The 21,764-nt window shown below is 37.0% G+C and overlaps 1 protein-coding gene across 7 annotated transcripts in view; it reads right to left on the reverse strand.

Moving 5' to 3' along the window:
* The window catches only part of CDK14 (cyclin dependent kinase 14), a 635,487-nt gene that overhangs the window by 397,013 nt on the left and 216,710 nt on the right, over nucleotides 1-21,764 (reverse strand). For all 7 annotated transcript variants that reach the window (XM_063708268.1, XM_019031337.4, XM_063708269.1 and 4 more), the window contains one exon: nucleotides 19,365-19,444. In XM_063708268.1, the coding sequence (XP_063564338.1) occupies nucleotides 19,365-19,444 (80 nt within the window). The remainder of the gene's footprint in view (nucleotides 1-19,364; nucleotides 19,445-21,764) is intronic.

The raw sequence follows: 21,764 nt of genomic DNA on the forward strand, positions 1-21,764 counted from the left end.
ATTCAGCTATGAATCCATCTGGTCCTGGACTTTCTTTGGTTGGTAAGCTATTAATTATCGACTGAACTTCAGAGCCTGTTATTGGTCTATTCAGAGATTCAACTTCTTCCTGGTTTAGTCTTGGGAGGGTGTATGTGTCCAGGAATTTATCCATTTCTTCTAGATTTTCTAGTTTATTTGCATAGAGGTGTTCATAGTATTCTCTGATGGTAGTCTGCATTTCTGTGGGATCAGTGGTGATATCCCCTTTATCATTTTTTATTGCTTCTATTTGATTCTTCTCTCTTTTCTTCTTTATTAGTCTTGCTAGTGGTCTATCAATTTTGTCAATCTTTTCAAAAAACTAGCTCCTGGATTCATTTTTTGAAGGGTTTTTTGTGTCTCTATTTCCTTCAGTTCTGCTCTGCTCTTAGTTATTTCTTGCCTTCTGATAGCTTTTGAATGTGTTTGCTCTTGCTTCTCTAGTTCTTTTAATTTGTGATGTTAGGGTGTCAATTTTAGATCTTTCCTGCTTTCTCTTGTGGGCATTTAGTGCTATAAATTTCCCTCTACTCACTGCTTTGAATGTGTCCCAGAGATTCTGGTATGTAGTGTCTTTGTTCTCGTTGGTTTCAAAGAACATCTTTATTTCTGCCTTCATTTTGTTATGTACCCAGCAGTCATTCGGGAGCAGGTTGTTCAGTTTCCATGTAGTTGAGCAGTTTTGAGTGAGTTTCTTAATCCTGACTTCTAGTTTGATTGCACCATGGTCTGAGAGACAGTTTGTTACAACTTCTGTTCTTTTACAGTTGCTGAGGAGAGCTTTACTTCCAACCATGTGGTCAATTTTGGAGTAGGTGTGGTGTGGTGCTGAAAAGAATGTATATTCTGTTGATTTGGGGTGGAGAGTTCTGTAGATGTCTATTAGGTCCACTTGGTGTAGAGCTGAGCTCAGTTCCTGGATATCCTGGTTAACTTTCTGTCTCGTTCATCTGTCTAATGCTGACAGTGGGGTGTTAAAGTCTCCCATTATTATTGTGTGGGAGTCTAAGTCTCTTTGTAGGTCTCTAAGGACTTGCTTTATGAATCTGGGTGCTCCTGTGTTGGGTGCATATATATTTAGGATAATTAGCTCTTCTTGTTGAATTGATCCCTTTACCATTCATTATGTAATGGTCTTCTTTGTCTCTTTTGATCTTTGTTGGTTTAAAGTCTGTTTTATCACAGACTAGGATTGCAACCCCTGCCTTTTTTTGTTTTTCATTTGCTTGGTAGATCTTCCTCCATCCCTTTATTTTGAGCCTACGTGTGTCTCTGCACATGAGATGGGTTTCCTGAATATAGCACACTGATGGGTCTTGACTCTTTATCCAATTTGCCAGTCTGTGTCTTTTAATTGGAGCATTTAGCCCATTTACATTTAAGGTTAATATCGTTATGTGTGAATTTGATCCTGTCATTATGATGTTAGCTGGTTATTTTGCTCATTAGTTGATGCAGTTTCTTCCTAGCCTCGATGGTCTTTACAACTTGGCATGTTTTTGCAGTGGCTGTTACCAGTTGTTCTTTTCTATGTTTAGCGCTTCCTTCAGGAGCTCTTTTAGGGCAGGCCTGGTGGTGACAGAATCTCTCAGCATTTGCCTTTCTGTAAAGTATTTTATTTCTCCTTCACTTATGAAGCTTAGTTTGTCTGGATATGAAACTCTGGGTTGAAAATTCTTTTCTTTAAGAATGTTGAATATTGGCCCCCACTCTCTTCTGGCTTGTAGGGTTTCTGCCAAGAGATCCGCTGTTAGTCTGATGGGCTTCCCTTTGTGGGTAACCCAATCTTTCTCTCCGGCTGCCCTTAACATTTTTTCCTTCATTTCTACTTTGGTGAACCTGACAATTATGTGTCTTGGAGTTGCTCTTCTCGAGGAGTATCTTTGTGGTGTTGTCTGTATTTCCTGAATTTGAACGTTGGCCTGCCTTGCTAGATTAGGGAACTTCTCCTGGGTAATATCTTGCAGAGTGTTTTCCAACTTGGTTCCATTCTCCTCGTCACTTTCAGGTACAACAATCAGACGTAGATTTGGTCTTTTCACATAGTCCCATATTTCTTGGAGGCTTTGTTCATTTCTTTTTATTATTTTTTCCCTAAACTTCTCTTCTCACTTAATTTCATTCATTTGATCTTCCATCACTGATACCCTTTCTTCCAGTTGATCGAATTGGCTACTGAGGCTTGTACATTCGTCACGTAGTTCTTGTGCCTTGGTTTTCAGCTCCATCAGGTCCTTTAAAGACTTCTCTGCACTGGTTATGCTAGTGAGCCATTTGTCTATGTTTTTTCAAGGTTTTTAACTTCTTTGCCATGGGTTCGGACTTCCTCCTTTAGTTCGGAGTAGTTTGATCATCTGAAGCCTGCTTCTCTCAACTTGTCAAAGTCATTCTCTGTCCAGCTTTGTTCCATTGCTGGTGAGGAGCTGCATTCCTTTGGAGGAGGAGAGGCGCTCTGATTTTTAGAGTTTCCAGTTTTTCTGCTCTGTTTTTTCCCCATCTTTGTGGTTTTATCTACCTTTGGTCTTTGATGATGATGACATACAGATGGGTTTTTGGTGTGGATGTCCTTTCTGTTTCTTAGTTTTCCTTCTAACAGTCAGTACCCTCAGCTGCAGGTCTGTTGGAGTTTGCTGGAGGTCCACTCCAGACCTGTTTGCCTGGGTATCAGCAGCGGAGGCTGCAGAACAGCAGGTAGGTATTGGTGAACAGCAAATGTTGCTGCCTGATCATTCCTCTGAAAGTTTTGTCTCAGAGGAGTAACCAGCCATGTGAGGTGTCAGTCTGCCCCTACTGGGTGGTGCCTCCCACTTATGCTACTTGGGGGTCAGGGATCCACTTGAGGAGGCAGTCTGTCCATTCTCAGATCTCCAGCTACGTGCTGGGAGAACCACTACTCTCTTCAAAGCTGTCAGACAGGGACATTTAAGTCTGCAGAGGTTTCTGCTGCCTTTTGTTTGGCTATGCCTTGCCCCCAGAGGTGGAGTCTACAGAGGCAGGCAGGCCTCCTTGAGCTGCAGTGGACTCCACCCAATTTGAGCTTCCCGGCCACTTTGTTTACCTACTCAAGCCTGGGCAATGGCAGGTGCCCCTCCCCCAGCCTCGCTGCTACCTTGCAGTTTGATCTCAGACTGCTGTGCGCTAGCAATGAGTGAGGCTCCATGGGTATAGCACCCTCAGAGCCATGCACGGGATATAATCTCCTGGTGTACCGTTTGCTAAGACCATTGGAAAAGCACAGTATTAGGGTGGGAGTGACCTGATTTTCCAGGTGCCGTCTGTCACCCCTTTCTTTGACTAGGAAAGGGAATTCCCTGACCCCTTGCGCTTCGCAGGTGAGGCGATGCCTCGCCCTGATTTGGCTCATGCTCGGTGCGCTGCACTCAGTGTCCTGCACCCACTTTCCGACACTTCCCACTGAGATGAACCCGGTACCTCAGCTGGAAATGCAGAAATCACCTGTCTTCTACATCGCTCATGCTGGGAGCTGTAGACTGGAGCTGTTCCTATTTGGCCATCTTCGCCAGTCATATATTTCTTTGCTGAAATGTCTATTCAAATAAATTCCCCACTTAAAAAAATTGTGGGGGTCTTTTCATCGTTGAGTTTTGGACCCCTTTATATATTTTTAATATAAATCCTTTATCCAATATATTATTTGGAAATATTTTCTACCAATTTGTGACTTGTGTTTTCATTTCTTTAATAGTGTCTTTTTAAGAGGACAACTCCAATTTATTGATTTTCATTTATATATTACGTTTTTGCTGTCATATCTATGAAATATTTGTGTAATCCAAGGGCACAAAATTTCCTACCAGATTTCCTTCCAGAAGTTTTAACTTTTATCTCCTACACTGAGGTCTTTGATCAATTTTGAGTTGACATTTGTGTATCTTATTATATAAGGGTGTATATCTTTTTGCATTTGAATATCCAATTGTCATAGCACCATTTATTGAAAAAGTTATTTCTCCATTGAATTGCCTTGCAACTTATTAAAAATCAACTGCCCACAAATGTCAGGGTTCATTTTTGAACTTTCCATTCTATGCTGTGAATCAATATGTTTATTTTCACAACTATAACATACTGTCTTGATCTCTGTAGCTTTATACAAAGTTTCTGAAATTACGTAGTGTAAGTCTTCCTACTTTGTTCATTTTCAAAACTGTTCTGGCAATTCCAGTTCATTACATTTTCATATAATGTAATATATGAAATATAATTGTAGCTCAGATGGCCAATTTCTACAAAAAGCTGGCTGGGATTTTTACAGGTGTGACATTAAATCAATAGAGAAATTTGGGGTGAGGTGTCATCTTAACAATACGAGATCTCCAATCCATAAACATGGTACATCTTTTTATTTATTTTAATCTTCCTTTATTTCTTTCCATCAAGATTTTATAATTTTCAGTACAAAAATTCTAAATATGTTTTGTTAGATTTATCCCTAGGTATTTCTTTTTTATTATAAGTATTTAAAGTGATTATAAGTGGTATTGTATTCTAAATTTTGTTTTCCACATGTTCATTGCTAGTATACACAAATATGGCTGTGTGTGTGTATGTTGAGAATATTCCTTTCTATTCAAAGTTTGTTAAGCCTTTAACACGAATAGGTGTTAGCTTTTGTAACGAACATTTTTTACATCTATTGGAATAATAATGTGATTTTTAAACTTTATTCTATTAACATGGTATTACATTAAATGATTTTGAGATGTCAAACTGAACTTTAAGATACCCCCCTTGCTCATGGGTTACATTTTTTTAAAGTAACTTATAGTAGCTATGTTAATTACTATCATGACAAGAAGTTTACAAGTACATTACGAATTCTCATCATTTTTTAAAATTAACCCAGAAATTTTGAATGGAAGAATGTATTATCTTTGAACTAACACCTCAATTTAAAAACCCCAGTGTAAATCCTAACAGTCATTTACCGGCAAGTTTTGTAACACAGGACATTTTATTTATGTCTAGGCCTCAATTTCCTCACCTGTAACTTGGATATATTAAAACCTACATATAACATAAGATTTGGTGAAAATCAAACAAGATAGCGTTTTTTAAAGATTGGCAAAGTAGGAACTGAAAAAGTCCATGGGATTTTTAGAAGTTATACATGAATTCAGATTAGAACTGTTTATGTAATCCTCCTAAAAATGTCTTAAATATAAAAGTATCATATCTCAATTTATATTTCTAGTTGACAAAATAGGACAAAATGTCATATAAATTTTTTACAAATTTAAAACAGCCAAGAATTCAGTTACTTTATTTTAAAAAACAAACTTTATCCTTTAAAATTATTAATATAAAAAAGAAAACATATGACTTTCATAGTTTTTAATCATGATTTAACACTTGACAAGTTTTTGTTGATATCAGTTGGCAGACACCCATCAGATTACTCAGACTTAGAATAACAATTGTGGCAATTTACATAAGCATACTTAGAATTACAGTCTAGACTCACGGATTTTTATCTTCCATTTACAAAATTTTTGCCTGTCAATTATAAAAACGCTTTAAGCAATTGATGTTAATTTTTTCAGTGACAGACATAAAGGGTGATTGTTAGAAGGTTTAAAAAATATTTTAACCCAATAAATGTGCATCATATTACTGCATGTATGCGTTGAGAATAATAGTGGTACAATTATAGATCTTTTTTCCAGGTAAAAGATTCATGTTGGTAGTATTATTTTAATTATAAAGCTCTAAAATAATATGGTCTCCATTTCAAAAATGAAAAAACTAAAGACAAAATATGTTAAGTACTTGCTTATGATCACATAGCTAGAGGCACAGTCTCCATCAAGACTGAAAAATTTCCAGCTCCTCGCTTATGGAGCTTTCTCAATTTCGCCTTTTTGCTTTGGGGAAGCCTGAGAAGAATCTGTGCACAATTTTCATCATATGGGTTTCTGTCCCAATAGTAAGGCCATATAATAGAATACAAAGAAAGAACATGGGAGCTTATTCATTCATTCACTCAGTCATTCAACATACCCTGAGTGCCTATCATGTGCCAGGCACTGTTCTAGGCCCTGGTTAGAATATTCAAGGTGAACTCCATATCTACCACTTAATTATTTGTGTGACTTTGCACAAAAAAAATCTTCTTAGATCTCAGCCTCTTGATTAGTAAAATGAAGATGGTAACATCAACCTTCCTCAAGGAATTCAGTGTCTTGATTAGTAAAATGAAGATGGTAACATTAACCTTCCTCAAGGAATTGAAAATTAAACTAGATCATATACTCGAATATGACTTGTAAAGTTCTCAGTTTAGATACAACAAACACCTGTTATCTAAACTGCACCACCATGTCACACAACTGTCACATGAATGCCAGACTTCAAACTCACTAATTGAACTCATTGTCTTTCTTATACTCCACCTGCCTCCCCTATCCCCAACCACAGTTACTCATTACTGGTTCCACTATCTACCTAATTACCCAATCCAGAATCCTGGAAGTCACCCCCTGACTAACCCCACCTTCATCAGGCTCCATGTCTAGACAAACACAAAGCCCTACCAAGTGTCCCTCTTAAGTCCCTTCCAAACATATTTATCTCCTATCTATCCCTACTGCCAAAACCTTTTTAGAGGCCCATTATTTTTTTGCCTTAAATATTTGGGTGCCTTTTTGTCTCTCTAACACTGCATAATCTGAACTGAAAATAGGTAAATTCAATAAAAATCTGCATGTTGAAGGTTGAGACTCCCCTGTAACCTCTGTCTCTTACTCAATCCCCACAATGTGGGCAGCAAACCGAAATCTTCCAGGCAGGAGATTAAATAATCCTTTTCTGTAGAAACTGAAGCCTCCTTCCAAGAAACAACCCCCAAATACTGACATCTTAGATACTGCAAGAAAAAAAAAACTGGTTAACTCGCCCCATCACAAAACTGCCAACCAATATTCCCTATCCAAGCACCCAGAGCTTCCAAACAGCGTATTAAAGTCTGACTTTTAAATATGAGCGGACAATCAACAAGATCTCCAGGTAGCTGAAGGATGCTTCCAATAAGAAAGAGACCAAACACACAAGCAGAAATAAATGAAAGTGACAATATAGAAGAAAATTCAAATAACTATATTATTTATTCTCAAAGACATAAGAGATGATAACTCTTCTTGATCTCCTTTCGGGAGATTTCTCTGAGTTCACAATCCAAATGTTCTTCTGAAAGTTTAATACCTGTTAATGTATTTTTATTTTGAAGAAATTTCCATTATTCCTTGATTGCTTCTATTTTATGGCCTCATGTTCATATTTGATGGATATAATATCCCAAGAAGCCTGTAAGTTGAGTTGTATTTTCATCCTCTTTAAGAAATGGAAAATGAGGCACAGCAAGTTTAAGACTTGCTCAAAATCATACACTTAGATGAGAATGTAGTCCAAACTGCAATCCATGCAGTCAGGCTTCAGAAACCAGGCCCTGGACCTCTTTCTGGTCACTGTTTATTAAAATTTACTGTAAGACCAAACACATAGCTTGAAGACCATGAGGACGCAACTGAGAAACCCCTGGACAAGGTAATCTCTAAAGTCTGATTTAGATTCCTAATTAGCTTATATAGGATTCATGTACTTCCAACAATGATGCTACAAATAGTGTCTTTAAAAACAGTTGCCAATAAAACAGCTGAATTCAGAAATGTCTAGGCTGAGCAAAGAATTCCTGAGTCTTAAAAATAGTTATTAAGACCCTTGAAGAAACCTAATTTAACCTGTCACCTACTACACAGGGTCAGATGTTGCATTAACATAATGTTTCACTGAAAATTCCATCTATAATCAACTTGTTAATTTTGAAATCATTACAAGAGGATGAACAATTCCAAACACCGATATTGACAAAACACAAATGGAAACAAATGTTTGTCCTTTCTTCCTCTCCCTGCCACAGCCCTCCAGTCTATTAAAGAAGGAGGTTATGTCCCAGGAGCCCCTCTTCCCATCTGTGCCCACTCTCTCAACTTAGCTTTCAGGAGCCTGAGTGCAAGAGACTCCAGGTCAGGGAAAAGGGAGGGAACAGAGGACCTGAGTTCTCTTTTGGCAGATGCCCTCTCTCCACTGGGAAGGTGATAGGGGTAAGAAGTATCTAGGCATCCAGATATTAACAAAATAATTTCAGTTATAACCAAAGATGATTATATACTTATCATTTAGGTTGTATTTGATCATCAAAGCTATATATTTGGATTAAAAAAGGCTCTTATGGGACAGCCCAGGAATCTACTCAAAGATAAAAAAGATGTATCTGGATAAAAAAACATGTCCATATACCTGGATAAAAGGCATATCTGGATAAAAAAAGACTCCAACAGAACAGCCTGGAACATTTTGTCTTTGCGTAAATGTGTCTGAAATCCCAGTGGCCAACGTATAGAATTGTGGAAGTAGACCTTTATCATTTCACAGCAACTTAGTAGCTTTAGAGGTCTCCATTATATCAGTTCTTCCTGCTTCCAATCCCAGACTAACTACCAATGTCTCAATCATACTCATTAACTTGACAGATGTAATCTATCTCCACACAAGCCACAGTTCATATGTCATTCAATAACCCACAGAGAATGATATTTTGCTTGAAAACAAAAATAAATGAATAACAATAACAAAAGAGCCTATATGGAGAGAAACAAAAATAAATCACATTGGAGAAAGTTATCCATATTCATTCATTGTCTATTATATGCAAACTTCAGTAATAAGAAAACAAAGAAGAGTGTTATCAAAACCACCATGTAGTACATTTTTCTCCTAAGCTTTCAAAGGTGCAATGCAGGTCCCAGTCCATTATGACCTACAAATCTCCCTGTGAAACTGAGAAAAATAAACACTGGTGGCAGGTTGAATAGTGTCTCCCAGAAATTTATGTCAGCCCAGAACCTCAGAAGGTGACCTTATTTGCAAATGGGGCCTCTGCAGACATCATTAGCTAAGTTAAGATGAAGCCATACTGGATTAGCGTGGGCTCTAAATCCAATGACTGATGTCCCTATAAGAAGAGGAGAAGACACAGAGAGAGAGAAGGCCATGTGAAGATGGAGGCAGAGATCGAAGTAATATAACGATAAGCCAAAGAACACCAAAGATTGTAGGAAGCCACCAGGAGCTAGGAAAAAACTAGCAAGAATTTCTTCCCAATTGCCTCTAAAAGAAGCATGGACTGGCCAATATCCTGATTTTGGACTTCTACTCTCCAGCACTACAAAACAATAAGCCAGCAAATTTGTGGTAATTTATCACAGAAGCCCTAGAAAAGCAACACAACACCCCAAACATGAAATGCAAGAAATGAAATCTAGACTGGTTAATTATCAATTGAATTATAACTCGATTACATATACAAACTTCATAAGCAATTGTACCATACAGTTACAAGGAAAAATGGTATGGTTAATGAAAAACAACAAAAACAGATAGGCTATAACATTAAAAAAGAAAAATGTAAGGTAGAGAATCAAACATCAGTCAAACACCAAAATTTTAATGACTCAATTAAAATCAGTCTTATTTTCCATTATATAACTTTAAAAAATTTGTAAAAGTAATATCAATAATTCATATAACATTTATTGTACTATTAGACTATTTTAATTATACAGTACAAATTTTACAATTAAATCATAAAATTATTCATTTTACAAGCAGGTTAACTAATTCCAAATATTTGAAACAAAAGAAGTTGTTCTTTTTCCTCTATCTCTTTTTCAGTTTATATCTACCTCTGCCTTCCTGGTACCACATTTTGTATTAAAAATCTAAAATGTTTCCATAGAATTCTAATAGAATGAATAATGAAAAAAATACATAAAGAAGGGTGGAGAAAGGAAGAGAGAGAAAGCGGATAAAGCACATGGGAATACTCAGACATGTATTAAAAAGAATGTCCCCAAACAAAAAGTTCAATACTACAGAGTTTACCATGAGAGGTCTCCTTTTCCTCTACATGTTTCTACTGTCTCTGAGTTATATTGTGTTGAATCTATTTGTTCCTTTCCTCTTTTAGACCCTTTCTTGTCCTATGTGGATTTTGCCTTCCTTTCTTTATTGAAAAATGTGTTATCACTTTTATAAATAAATTTTTTCCCATGTCCCCCCTCAAAATCCCTATCTTTTTTGCTAACCTTGACTTAATGGCAATAACACAACCCTCTGTATGAAATGAAAATGAAGCATAAATTCAAAATTTCTACATAAAATCTAGCAGAGTATAACGTTTAAGTATAGGCTCTGCTGTATGATTGCTCAGGTTCAGCTTTTTTTTTTTTTTTTTTTTTTGAGATGGAGTTTCACTCTTGTCACCCAGGCTGGAGCGCAGTGGCACGATCTTGTCTCACTACAACCTCTGCCTCCCAGGTTCAAGTGATTTTCCTGCCTCAGCCTCCCTAGTAGCTGGGATTACAGGTGCCTGCCACCACACCTGGCTAATTTTTTTGTATTTTTAGTAGACACGGGGTTTTGCCACGTTGAACAGGCTGGTCTCAAACTCCTGACCTCAGGTGATCAGCCTGCCTCTGCCTCCCAAAGTACTGGGATTACAGGTGTGAGCCACCGTACCCAGCCAGGTTCAGCTTTTAGCTCTACCACATGCTAGCGTTAACCTTACGTGAGTGACTTCTCCAATCCTAACTTTACTAACCTCAAAATAGCAATAATGATAGTACCTATCTTAGAGGGTTTTGTGAGTGTTAAGTGAGACTAGGCTCTGGCTGTGCAAGCACACACCAAATATTGTCTATTTATACTGCTACCATTTTAATTTAAAGTTGTTCCCTATTAGAGTACCTAGATTTCTCTTTAAGCATAATTCTCACCTAAGAAAACCATCACATATTCAAGAATCTATGAAAGGAGACAACTGGTTCATTCACCTCATGCCTGTCTAAGAAAATCTTAAGACAACAAAAAACGTGGAAGTCTAGAATACAATATCAGAGAGTAAGAACATACACACTTAACACTTAAAAGTTGTTTGAAAGATGGAATATCCTAAGACATTTTATCCACTCTCTTTCAAACCTCTCCTGTATCTCCCAGCCCTTTATCTGTTCCTCATAAACCAAGATGATGCCATATAATGATTCTAAATTAAAATAGAAAAGCTGACCCTGAGCACTACAACTTAATTTCTCCAAGCTGCCATCGAGGACAGAATGAGTTTCAAAGAGCCTGAACTTGAATTAATCCATTACACACTCTAGCTCAATGAGAGATAAAATTCAAAGTACATCTTTGGACATATATCTACGTTAGATTAGAGTTGCTTCAAGTATTTCCACTTGAGGTGAAAATTATGCCTTAAAATCCAAGTTTCTAGGTAAGCCTGTGAGTGGCAAGTAGCCACTTACAAACTACTTTACTGTGCATGGTGCTTTCCTATTCTGAAATCTTCCTGCTGCCGATATTTTGTAAATGAGAAATTGATCAAAACAGCAGAAGAGGGGCAAATTCAAATTCAGGTGTTCTATCTCAGTTGAACACACCATGCTGCTTCCTCATCAATGTAAAACTGAACATATCCCAAATGTCTCCCACATCGCCCTAAATATTTCAAATTCTACCACCAGATACACAGAGGAGTTATTGTGTCTGGACTTCCAGAAGTATTAATGGGGAAAGGCTAAGCAATGATGATGCCTTTTGCTTCCAGATATAAACAGCAGAAAAATAAGAATATGAAAGGCAGAATGAGAAGGCAAGAAAAAAACAAATAACAAAAACTGACCCAGAGTTTAATTTCTCTTCCTTGAAGTCATTTACCGCTACAAAAAAAAAAAATCACTCAGAAGTCAGACTTTATTAGAAAGACATTAAAATATTTTATTCAATAGAAAATAAAATGCCATTTTGTGATCAAGGCCTCAACTATTTTTCTATCATTCCCTGATCTCCAGAACATTCCAAATTCTGAGTTTAAAGATTCTTTGGGAAATCAAAACCACAACGCCAAAGTCGTTCTTAAGAGATGGCATAATCCAACTCCTATTTTTTGCAAGTAGGGTGACATGGTTTGAGTCTGTGCCCTCACCTAAATCTCATGTTGAATTGTAATCCTCATTATTGGAGGTGGGGCCTGGTGGGAGGTGATTGGATCTGGGGGTGGTTTATCATGGTTTAACACCATCCCCCTTCGTGTTGTCATATCAATAGTGAATCAGTGAGCTGTCATGAAATCTGGTTGTTTAAGAGTGTATAGGACCTCCTCCCTCTCTCTATTCCTCCTGCTTCAGCATGTAAGATGTGCCTGCTTCCCCTTTGCCTTATAGGATGATTGAAAGTTTCCTGAGGCCTCTCCAGAAGATGCTGTGCTTCTGGTACAGCCTGCAGAACCATGAGCCAATTAAAGCTCTTTTCTTTAGAAATTACTCAGTCTCAGGTATTTCTTTACAACAGTGCAAGAATGGATTAATACATAGGGTTACTAAGGCCCAAAGCCATTAAGTGCTGTTATGGGCTGAACTGTGTCCCCCAAAAAAATTCATGTTGAAGTCCTGACCTTTAGTACCTTAGAATAGGACTGTATTTGGAGATAGGGTCTTCAAAAAGGTAATTAAGTTGAAATGATGTCATATGGGTGGACCCTAAACCAAAGTGATTATTGTTCTTGTAAGAAGAGAAAATTTGGATGCAGACAGGTACATAGGAAAAATGATGTGAAGACACAGGGAGAAGACCACTATCTACAAGTTAAGGAGAGTGGCTGGCACAGATCCTTCCTCATTGCCCTCATTTGGAGGGCCATGACACCTTACTCTCAGACTTCCAGCTTCCAAGACTGCAAGACATTAAGTTTCTGTTGTTTAAGCTACCCAGGCTGTGGTACTTTTTTTCAGCAGCCCTAGCAAACTAATTGAGGTGGCTTATCTTATACTGTACATGGATGAAAAACAAAGTCAGGATCAAAACCTACTGATTTGTGTATGTTGATTCAGTAAAGTTGCAGAATACAAAATCAACATACACAAATCAGTAGGTTTTGATTCTGACTTTGTTTTTCATCACTGTACAACATAAGAGAAATCACCTCCAGCTTCCCATGGGAGTTTCTACCTTGCCTTGTAACTGACTCCGTTTTCACTCAACATTCTCTTCCACAAAAATGTTATACATGGTTCAACTTCTTAACGACCATGGTACATATATACTACTTATGCTAAACTCTTGTGAGCTGCACTCCCACATTCCCAACAAGACATTTTCATACAGATGTCTCATGAGCTCAAAATCCCTAAAACCCAAATTGATTACTCCAAAATGTCAGTAATGACCCTGTTGAAATCTAACAAGGTCTAGGTACAAGATCCTCCTCCTTAGACAAGTCATCTAACCCCTCTGAGCCTTAATTCCATATTTATAATACAGATTCTATAAACAATATAAATTCTACAAAATAAAAATTTAAAACTTTTTCAAAGGGCTAGCATATGAAGATTATATTGGATAACAGCCTTTTAAACTGTAAATTCTTAAAAGCAATTCTCCATGCAATCACCAACTATTTCTATCTCTGGCCCTATTTTTTCACTCAGTCAAACTCAAAACCATTGACATTTTCCTCTCAATCTGTAATCAATACTTCACCTAGCTCTGACATCTCTTTCTATAGAATATTATTTTTTGTTACTAACATCTAATAAACCCATAATTTCAAATCTGCAACACACTGAATGACTGACTTATCAGCTTCCAGTTTCTTCTTTTTCTAATTGATATCCTATCTGAATATCAGATTTTTGTCCCTAATATGCCCAACTCAAAAGTCTTCAGAGGCTCTCTAACCCACAGAACAAGATCCCACCTACACAGCCCTGCATTCTACAACACAACCGCAACTGAGGGCCAGTTCCTAAGCTCATCTCAAGGCTTAAAATGAAATTATGTTGCCAGTCAAAGCCAGGTCTCAGTGTGCTAAGGATTCATTGCATTCCCCGCTTCTCTCTGTTTCCCAGAAGCTAACCTTTAATGTGCCTCAGGAGCTTGCCTCACACCCAGCCAATGTGAATAAGAAGATCATCAACAACTTCAATGTGATCCTACTTGCTTCTTCCCTTGAACCTCCCACTGATGGGCCTGCTTGTCACACTGGTCCTTCAATACCATTACGAACCTTCTTGTCACCTTGGACCAAGACTAGCACCAACAGTAAGGTTAGGTTGATTAATTCTAGTGCACACCCTGCATACCAGGAATCCTGCCTGCTGGCCAGTTTCATTTTTCTTCTGGTTCCTTTTTGGCCCAGAATCCCTGTCCCTCTCCTCTCTCACATTCAGGGTCTACTGTATAATTAAATTCAGTAGCACTTTTAACCTTATCTCCCTTCACAGCTTAACAAAAACCTATTGTTCTACCTCAGTCATTTTCAATCCCATCAAAGCCAATACCCTCTTTATATAACAAATATTTAACTACTTTTTTTGCCTTTACTATTATGAAATGGAATTCATATATAACAAGATACACATACATAATTTCAAATATTTATAAATATAATTTCAAATATATTAATTTATATCTATATGTAACTAATACAAAAAATAAATAAAAATTAATTTATAATAAAACAAAGTCTTTAAATATGTAAGTAGACACAACTATACCGGAACACACTGAAGAGTGGTGCTCACATCTATGTACAGAATCAGCATAAGCACAACCACTACAAATGCAGACTGTGGGATATTGCATTATTGAATTAAATAACACAAGCAGCACTGCCACTAAGGAATTTTTCCAAAATATGAACAAGTTGTAAAGTTTTAAACAAAACACAGTACAATTTTTCCATGATTTACACTGTAGTTGTATTCCTAGATAGTTTGGTATATATTAAATCTGTGCACAGCATATTTTGTTTATATGCAAAATAGTTGGGTTTGGGCTCAAAAATATAAACAGATTTTTCACCTGCATGAATGCTCAGTAAGACAGTAAAAAAAAGCTTGTGGGACATGAGACAATTGTTGCAGGAAGTCAGGGACCCTGAACAGAGGGACCGGCTGAAGCCATGGCAGAAGAACATAAATTGTGAAGATTTCATGGACATTTATTAGTTCCCCAAATTAATACTTGTATAGTTTCTTACACCTGTCTTTACTGCAATCTCTGAACATAAATTGTGAAGATTTCATGGACACTTATCACCTCCCCAATCAATACTCTTGTGATTTCCTATGGCTGTCTTTACTTTAATCTCTTAATCCCATCATCTTCATAAGCTGAGGATGAATGTCGCCTCAGGACCCTGTGATGATTGTGTTAACTGCACAAATTGTTTAAACAATATGAAATCTGGGCACCTTGAAAAAAGAACAGGATAACAGCGATGGTCAGGGAACAAGGGAGATAACCATTAGGTCTGGCTGCCTGACAGCCGGGCAGAACAGAGCCATATTTCTCTTCTTTCAAAAGCAAATAGGAGAAATATCACTGAATTCTTTTTCTCAGCAAAGAACATCCCTGAGAAAGAGAATGCATTCCCAAGGGGAGGTCTCTAAAATGGCCGCCTAGGGAATATCTGTCTTTTATGGTTGTAGATAAGGGATGAAATAAGCCCTGGTCTCCCATAGCGCTCGCAGGCTTATTAGGATGAGGAAATTCCCGCCTAATAAATTTTGGTCAGACCGGTTGTCTGCTCTCCGACCCTGTCTCCTGATAAGATGTTATCAATGACAATGCATGCCCAAAACTTCATTAGCAATTTTAATTTCGCCCCGGTCCTGTGATCTCGCCCTGCCTCCATTTGCCTTGTAATATCTTATTACCTTGTGAAGCATGTGATCTCTGTGATCCACATCCTATTCATACACTCCCTCCCCTTTTGAAAATCACTAATAAAAACTTGCTGGTTTTACGGCTCAGGGGGCATCATGGAACCTGCCAACATGTGATGTCTCCCCCGGACACCCAGCTTTAAAATTTCTCTCTTTTGTACTCTTTCCCTTTATTTCTCAGACCATCTGACACTTACAAAAAATAGAAAAGGACTCATGTTGAATATCGGGGGCTGGTTTCCCCCGATAGACAATTGTTTATTGTATTAGAGCAGAGATTGACAAACTTTTATTGAAAGGGCCAAATAGCATATACTGTTAAGTTTGGGGGACCATACAGTTTGTCAAAAGTACTCAACTCTAAGAAAGCAGCCATAGACAATACATAAATGAGTGGGAGTGCTGTGTTCAAATAAAACTTTATTTACCAAAACAGACAGCAGGCCCCAAGCCATAGTCTGCCTCCCTCTGTATTAGAGTTTCTCACGTAAATGCCAAGCTCTCATCCACTAAACATCGGTTGCATTGTTCAATTATTGTGATGACAAAAGCCACTTCCGTGGAGCAATAATTACCCATCCCTCCCACTCTATCAATTGAGAACTCCTGATCTTAACTATTCCTCCTGTTCACTGCACTTGGCAAAGGGATTGAGCTTTCTGGTCTCAGCTCCTTTTCTATACCTGTCTGGAACACTTCTCCTCAATCTACTCTTTACTGTTTTTCTATCTTATGCCTAATTCAAGTCCTAGCTAACACTTTACCTCCCATCACTAATGGAAGAATTTCCTTAAAAATCATAATCTTTTAGAAATAATTTCACAATCTTTTAGATTTCAAAATCTTTTATAAATAATTTGGCATTAATATGCTACCACATATTATTCTTCAACTTATGATTTATATGTTCTACCTCCCACCTGCAAGGCAGGTTCCTTGAGGGAACAGACTGTATCTAACAATCTGTCATATTTATAGATTCTAACTTAATGATTTTCCTTAAGTCACTTACTATTGTAGAGTGATTACCATGCTAGATGTTGAGGGTACAGCAGTGAACAATCACACAAGGTCTCTGACCTCACTAAGATTATATACAGAGTGGAAAGAAATTTTCAGATTCCAATAAGAATTATAATGGAAATAAAGATAGAGTGTGATGTGGAGAGTAAAGAAGCATAAAATGATGGTCAGCCACTAATTTGGATAAATGGACAAAGAAACTCTCTCTGAAATGGGATGTTTGAATTGACCCCTAAATCTAAAAAGAGCCAGGGAAGAGCATTCCAGCCATGGGGAACAACATGTGTAAAATTCCTGAGACAGGAAACTCTGTAGCATGTTTGAAGAAAATCAGTCATATAGGACTTGAAGCAATTTTAAATAAGGGGATTGACATAATATGATTTTAGTTTTCAAAAATATTATACGGCTAACAGAGTAGACAAGGGATAGTAATAAGGCAAGAGAAGTGAGGTGTATAATTAAGAAGCTATTACAGAAGTCCATGGAAGAACTGATGGTATCCTGGACTAGAGGTGGCAGTGGAGAGACAGAACGTGGACAGATTTCAGGTATCATTTAGAGAGGTAATCAACAGGGCTTGTTCATGGCTAGATTTGGGTAGAGGAAGCACTGGATGCTGCTATTACTAATACAGGGAGAACATGGTTTCAGTTATAGTGGGAGGATCATGAGTTCCATTCAGATGTGTTAAGTCTGAGATGACTGTCACACAATGATTGATTTTTAAAGATTAAACTAGCCTTGTATTCCTGAAATGAATCTCAGTTGGTAGTGATGTATTATCCTTTTTATATACTACTGTATTCAAGAGAAGATGCCAAATGGGCAGGTGGATATATGAAATGGAGATGAAGACAAGGTCTTCGCTAAAGAGATGCATGTGTAGGATATCAACTTATAGCTTCTCTTTAAACTCATGAAATAAATAATATCACCTAGGACAGAGTGCTTGTTAGAAAAAAAAAAAAAAAAAGCCAGGCACAGTGGCTCACGCCTGTAATCCCAGCACTTTGGGAGGCCGAGGTGGGTGGATCACTACTTCAGGAGTTCGAGACCAGCCTGGCCAACACGGTGAAACCCCATCTCTACTAAAAATAAAAAATTAGCCAGGCGTAGTGGCACACACCTGTAATCCCAGCTATGCAGGAGGCTGAGGCAGGAGAATTGCTTGAACCGGGGAGACAGAGGTTGCAGTGAGCCGAGATTGTGCCATTGCACTCCAGCCTGGGTGACAGAGCAAGATTCTGTCCCAGAAAAAAAAAAGAAGCCCTTTCCTGTCCTGAAACTCCCCCTAACTCAGAGAAAGGGTCAGCCTAAGAGAAAAACCTACCTACTTGGAAAATCTGATGTCACAGAAGAGACTGTTTCAACCATGCAATCTGCTAAAAGGCTGGGTAAAATAAGACAGAGAGGTACACATTTGACTTGACAAGAAGCAAGTGACTGATGAACTTTATAAGAACAATTTCCGCTAAAGATAAACGATGGAAACAAAATTAAAATTGAATGAAAAGGAGAATAAGAGGTGAAAGAGTAGAAATAGAAACAAGATTTTCAAAAATGATACATGTAAATCATATCAATAGTTCTACATGTAAATCATATCAACAGTTGTGGGAAACAAACCAAAGCAGTGACAGACCACATTTAGTCCATCAATACCTTGATAAATTATTGCAGCAAACCACCAATTTATCTTGTTATGGATGAAGAGAATAATAGCTGTGATCCCTTCAATGCAAAAATAAACTGAAGTCTTAAGATAATCTGCACTTTTAAAAATGTAGTAGAGGTAAACCTACTTATCCTAAAACTTATTAAACTGAACTGAAAAGTTCCCACTAATTAAAAAAAAGATATTTTATTCTCTTGGAATACAAAAGCCTTTCTATGCAGGTAACAAAGCAAAGATAGAGCTATTTAATTTAATAAAAAATAAAATCTTATATGTAGCAAACAACTACATTATAAAAGAAATTTTAGAAAGTAACAGACTAGAGGAAAATATCACAACATAAATGACCCTAATATATAAAGAATGTCTATGTTATCTTCTTCCAATCAGAAAAACCAATAAAAGTACAGTAAAGGATAGAAACAAAGGAAGAAAAGAAATTCAAATGACTAGTAAGATGGCATGACAAATCCCCATTTTTAAAGATTTTTCCTTAAAAATCATCAATACAGAATAATGTTAAACTAATATGTATCTAAGGAACTCTGTAAATGATAGCAGACATACAAAATTCCTCAATTACCTAGATAGCTTCACCATTAATGCACAGCATTTTATTCCACATCTGAGCACACAGCAGATAATCTTGTTTCATTTAACATGATTTGACATGACTGCAAGAGACACTGATTTTTAAATTTCAGTTTACACATTTTAATGAAAGACACAATCGTGTAATTTTAAAACTCAGCATATTCAGAGGTGTATAATATTAAAATAGCTACGGGGACCACAGAAACACAAAAGCAATATCAACAAGGAAAAGTGCCTACCTTCCCTGATAGCTGTGAAAGGTGTCCCTTCTTCTTCCTGCAGCCTGATCACCTTCAGAGCTACCAACTTCCCATTTACCCTGTGAGAAATGAAAGATAAGTGAATCCATGAAAATATGTGCCCATTATAGTTCTAATTGTCTTCCTTATAATTTATATAACTAAATAAATTCACTTTTATGCTAAAAATGTCAGTGATTCAATTATACCACCAAAGCCAGGTTTCAGCTGGGAATTCTGTATCATCATCATAAATATTCACATTTTAAATATTCATACTTGCATAGGCCAAGATTTAACTGAAGTTTTCTGTGATTCACTGTGTTCCTTCCAGAATGAAACTAGTATTTAACCAAATCACCACACTTGATAATTATTCTCAGATTAATTAAAAATCATGCAATCAAAAATAACTCTGTTCCTTTGTTTCTCCAATAGCTCCCTCTTTGTTCCTTCTGCTGAAATGTCTTCATTTTCAGTCTTTAGCTGAGGTCATTCAATTCCCAAGGACAGAAACTTGACATTCTTCTCTCTCTCTCAAAAAAAAAAAAAGGAAAAAATTCCCCTTTTTTTTCTTTTTTTTTCTTTTTTACTACAACCTCCTAAAATTATATTTGGTCTAGTTGTGCTTTATATTACAGTATGTCATCAAAAAAGTTATGAATATTTTACCATTACAAGATTACACAAGACCTATCCAAAGCAGATGGTCCTTCCAGACACATTCTAAATATGTGTTGGCGCCAATTAAAAGTAAGATTGTGCTATGGAGTTAACTTTTTATCCAGTCATTTCTGTCATCAATCAAAGACATAACTATCTATATTAGTCCCCTCCTTGACTGTTCTATTTTCTACCTACACTGGGCCTAGAACCATACTTTATTTGGTTTGTTTGTTAATTAAAATAGGAAAAAACAAAAGCACATATATAATCCTCAGTGGATTGGTTCCAGGATCCCCTTTGATACCAAGTCTGAGGATGTGTAAGTCTATTACATAAAATGCTGTAGTGTTTGCATAAAACCTGTGCCCACCACCCATATACTTTAAATCATCTCTAGAGTACTTATAATACCTAATACAATATAAACACTATGTAAATAGTTGTTATACTGTATTTTTTACACATATCATTTTAATTGTTATATTATCTGTCTTTTTTCCCAATTATTTTCAATCCAAATTTGGTTGAATCTAGATGCAGAAACCTCAAACATGGAGAGACAACTGTATTAAAAATGTAAAAGGTACAAGATATATAGACTTACATATATATGTATCACACATATATATACACATAAATATACACATATACACACACACACAAATAGTAGTATACAATACAGAGTACACTCTATATTGTTTACACTTAACAACATATTTTGGTGACATAAATTCATAGAAAACTGCCTTTTGCTTTCGAAAACCACAGGGTGTTCTTATATATGAGTATAGCATACTAAGTTTAATCCCAGTCCTCTGTTGATAGCTATGTAGCTTGTTCCCAAATTCTGCTACTACAATGAAGTAATAAATATTCTTGTATGTGTAATTCCATCCTGTAAAAATATGTCTGTAAGTTAAAATCCTAAAAGTGCCATTGCAAGGTCAAAGGTATGTGCATTTCTGATCTCCAATTTTGATGAATATTGGAGAAGCATCCTACATAAAGGATACCAATATAAATATTTGGTATCCTTTCCTATACCAAATAGAGCTCCCCTGCCTCTCCTCCTTCACCTACACTATATGTTCTCAGTGTCTGATTTTGCCAATTTAATAGGTCAAAAATGGTCTCTTGTTGCAATTTAAATGGCTACCAAAAATCTCTAGAGGTTAAAGAACTAGCAAAGGAGAACTTATGTGGGCCAGAGAATCCAGTGTCTGAGTTTGAAAGAATTTGAATGTCTCTTTTTTGAACCTACATCTATTTGGTCTGCTTTCGCTCAAAAAACTGCCATAGACATAAGACCCAAAAGAACAAGGAATTCATCATAGTTGAACCATCCTAGTGGCATTTCTCATTGAACTGATTGTGGAAATACATTATTATTGGTTACACTAATGGGATAGGGAGACCTGATTATAAGGCTCCACAACGTACCATCTCCTCAAGGTTAGGAGTTGTGTTTCTTTTTCCTTCTGCTTTAGCAGACAGGACAGGCCTGCTGCTTTTCTGTTCTGCAACTTCTTCTCCTGAGTATATTTTTTTGATTTTTCTAATCCTGTTTGTGCTCTAGGTACCCAGATGCAGGCAAAAAAAAAATACTATGCACATGGGGTTCAGCTGGAGACTGCACCTTGTACTCTTCACTTCATCTTTTAGGACTAAGCACTTTGGCAGGGCTTGAGGCTGGGATGCAGTTAGTGCTGATAACTGCATGAATTTTTCTCAGCC

Source organism: Gorilla gorilla, chromosome 6 (genome assembly GCF_029281585.2).
Source record: "Gorilla gorilla gorilla isolate KB3781 chromosome 6, NHGRI_mGorGor1-v2.1_pri, whole genome shotgun sequence".
NCBI lineage: Eukaryota > Metazoa > Chordata > Mammalia > Primates > Hominidae > Gorilla > Gorilla gorilla.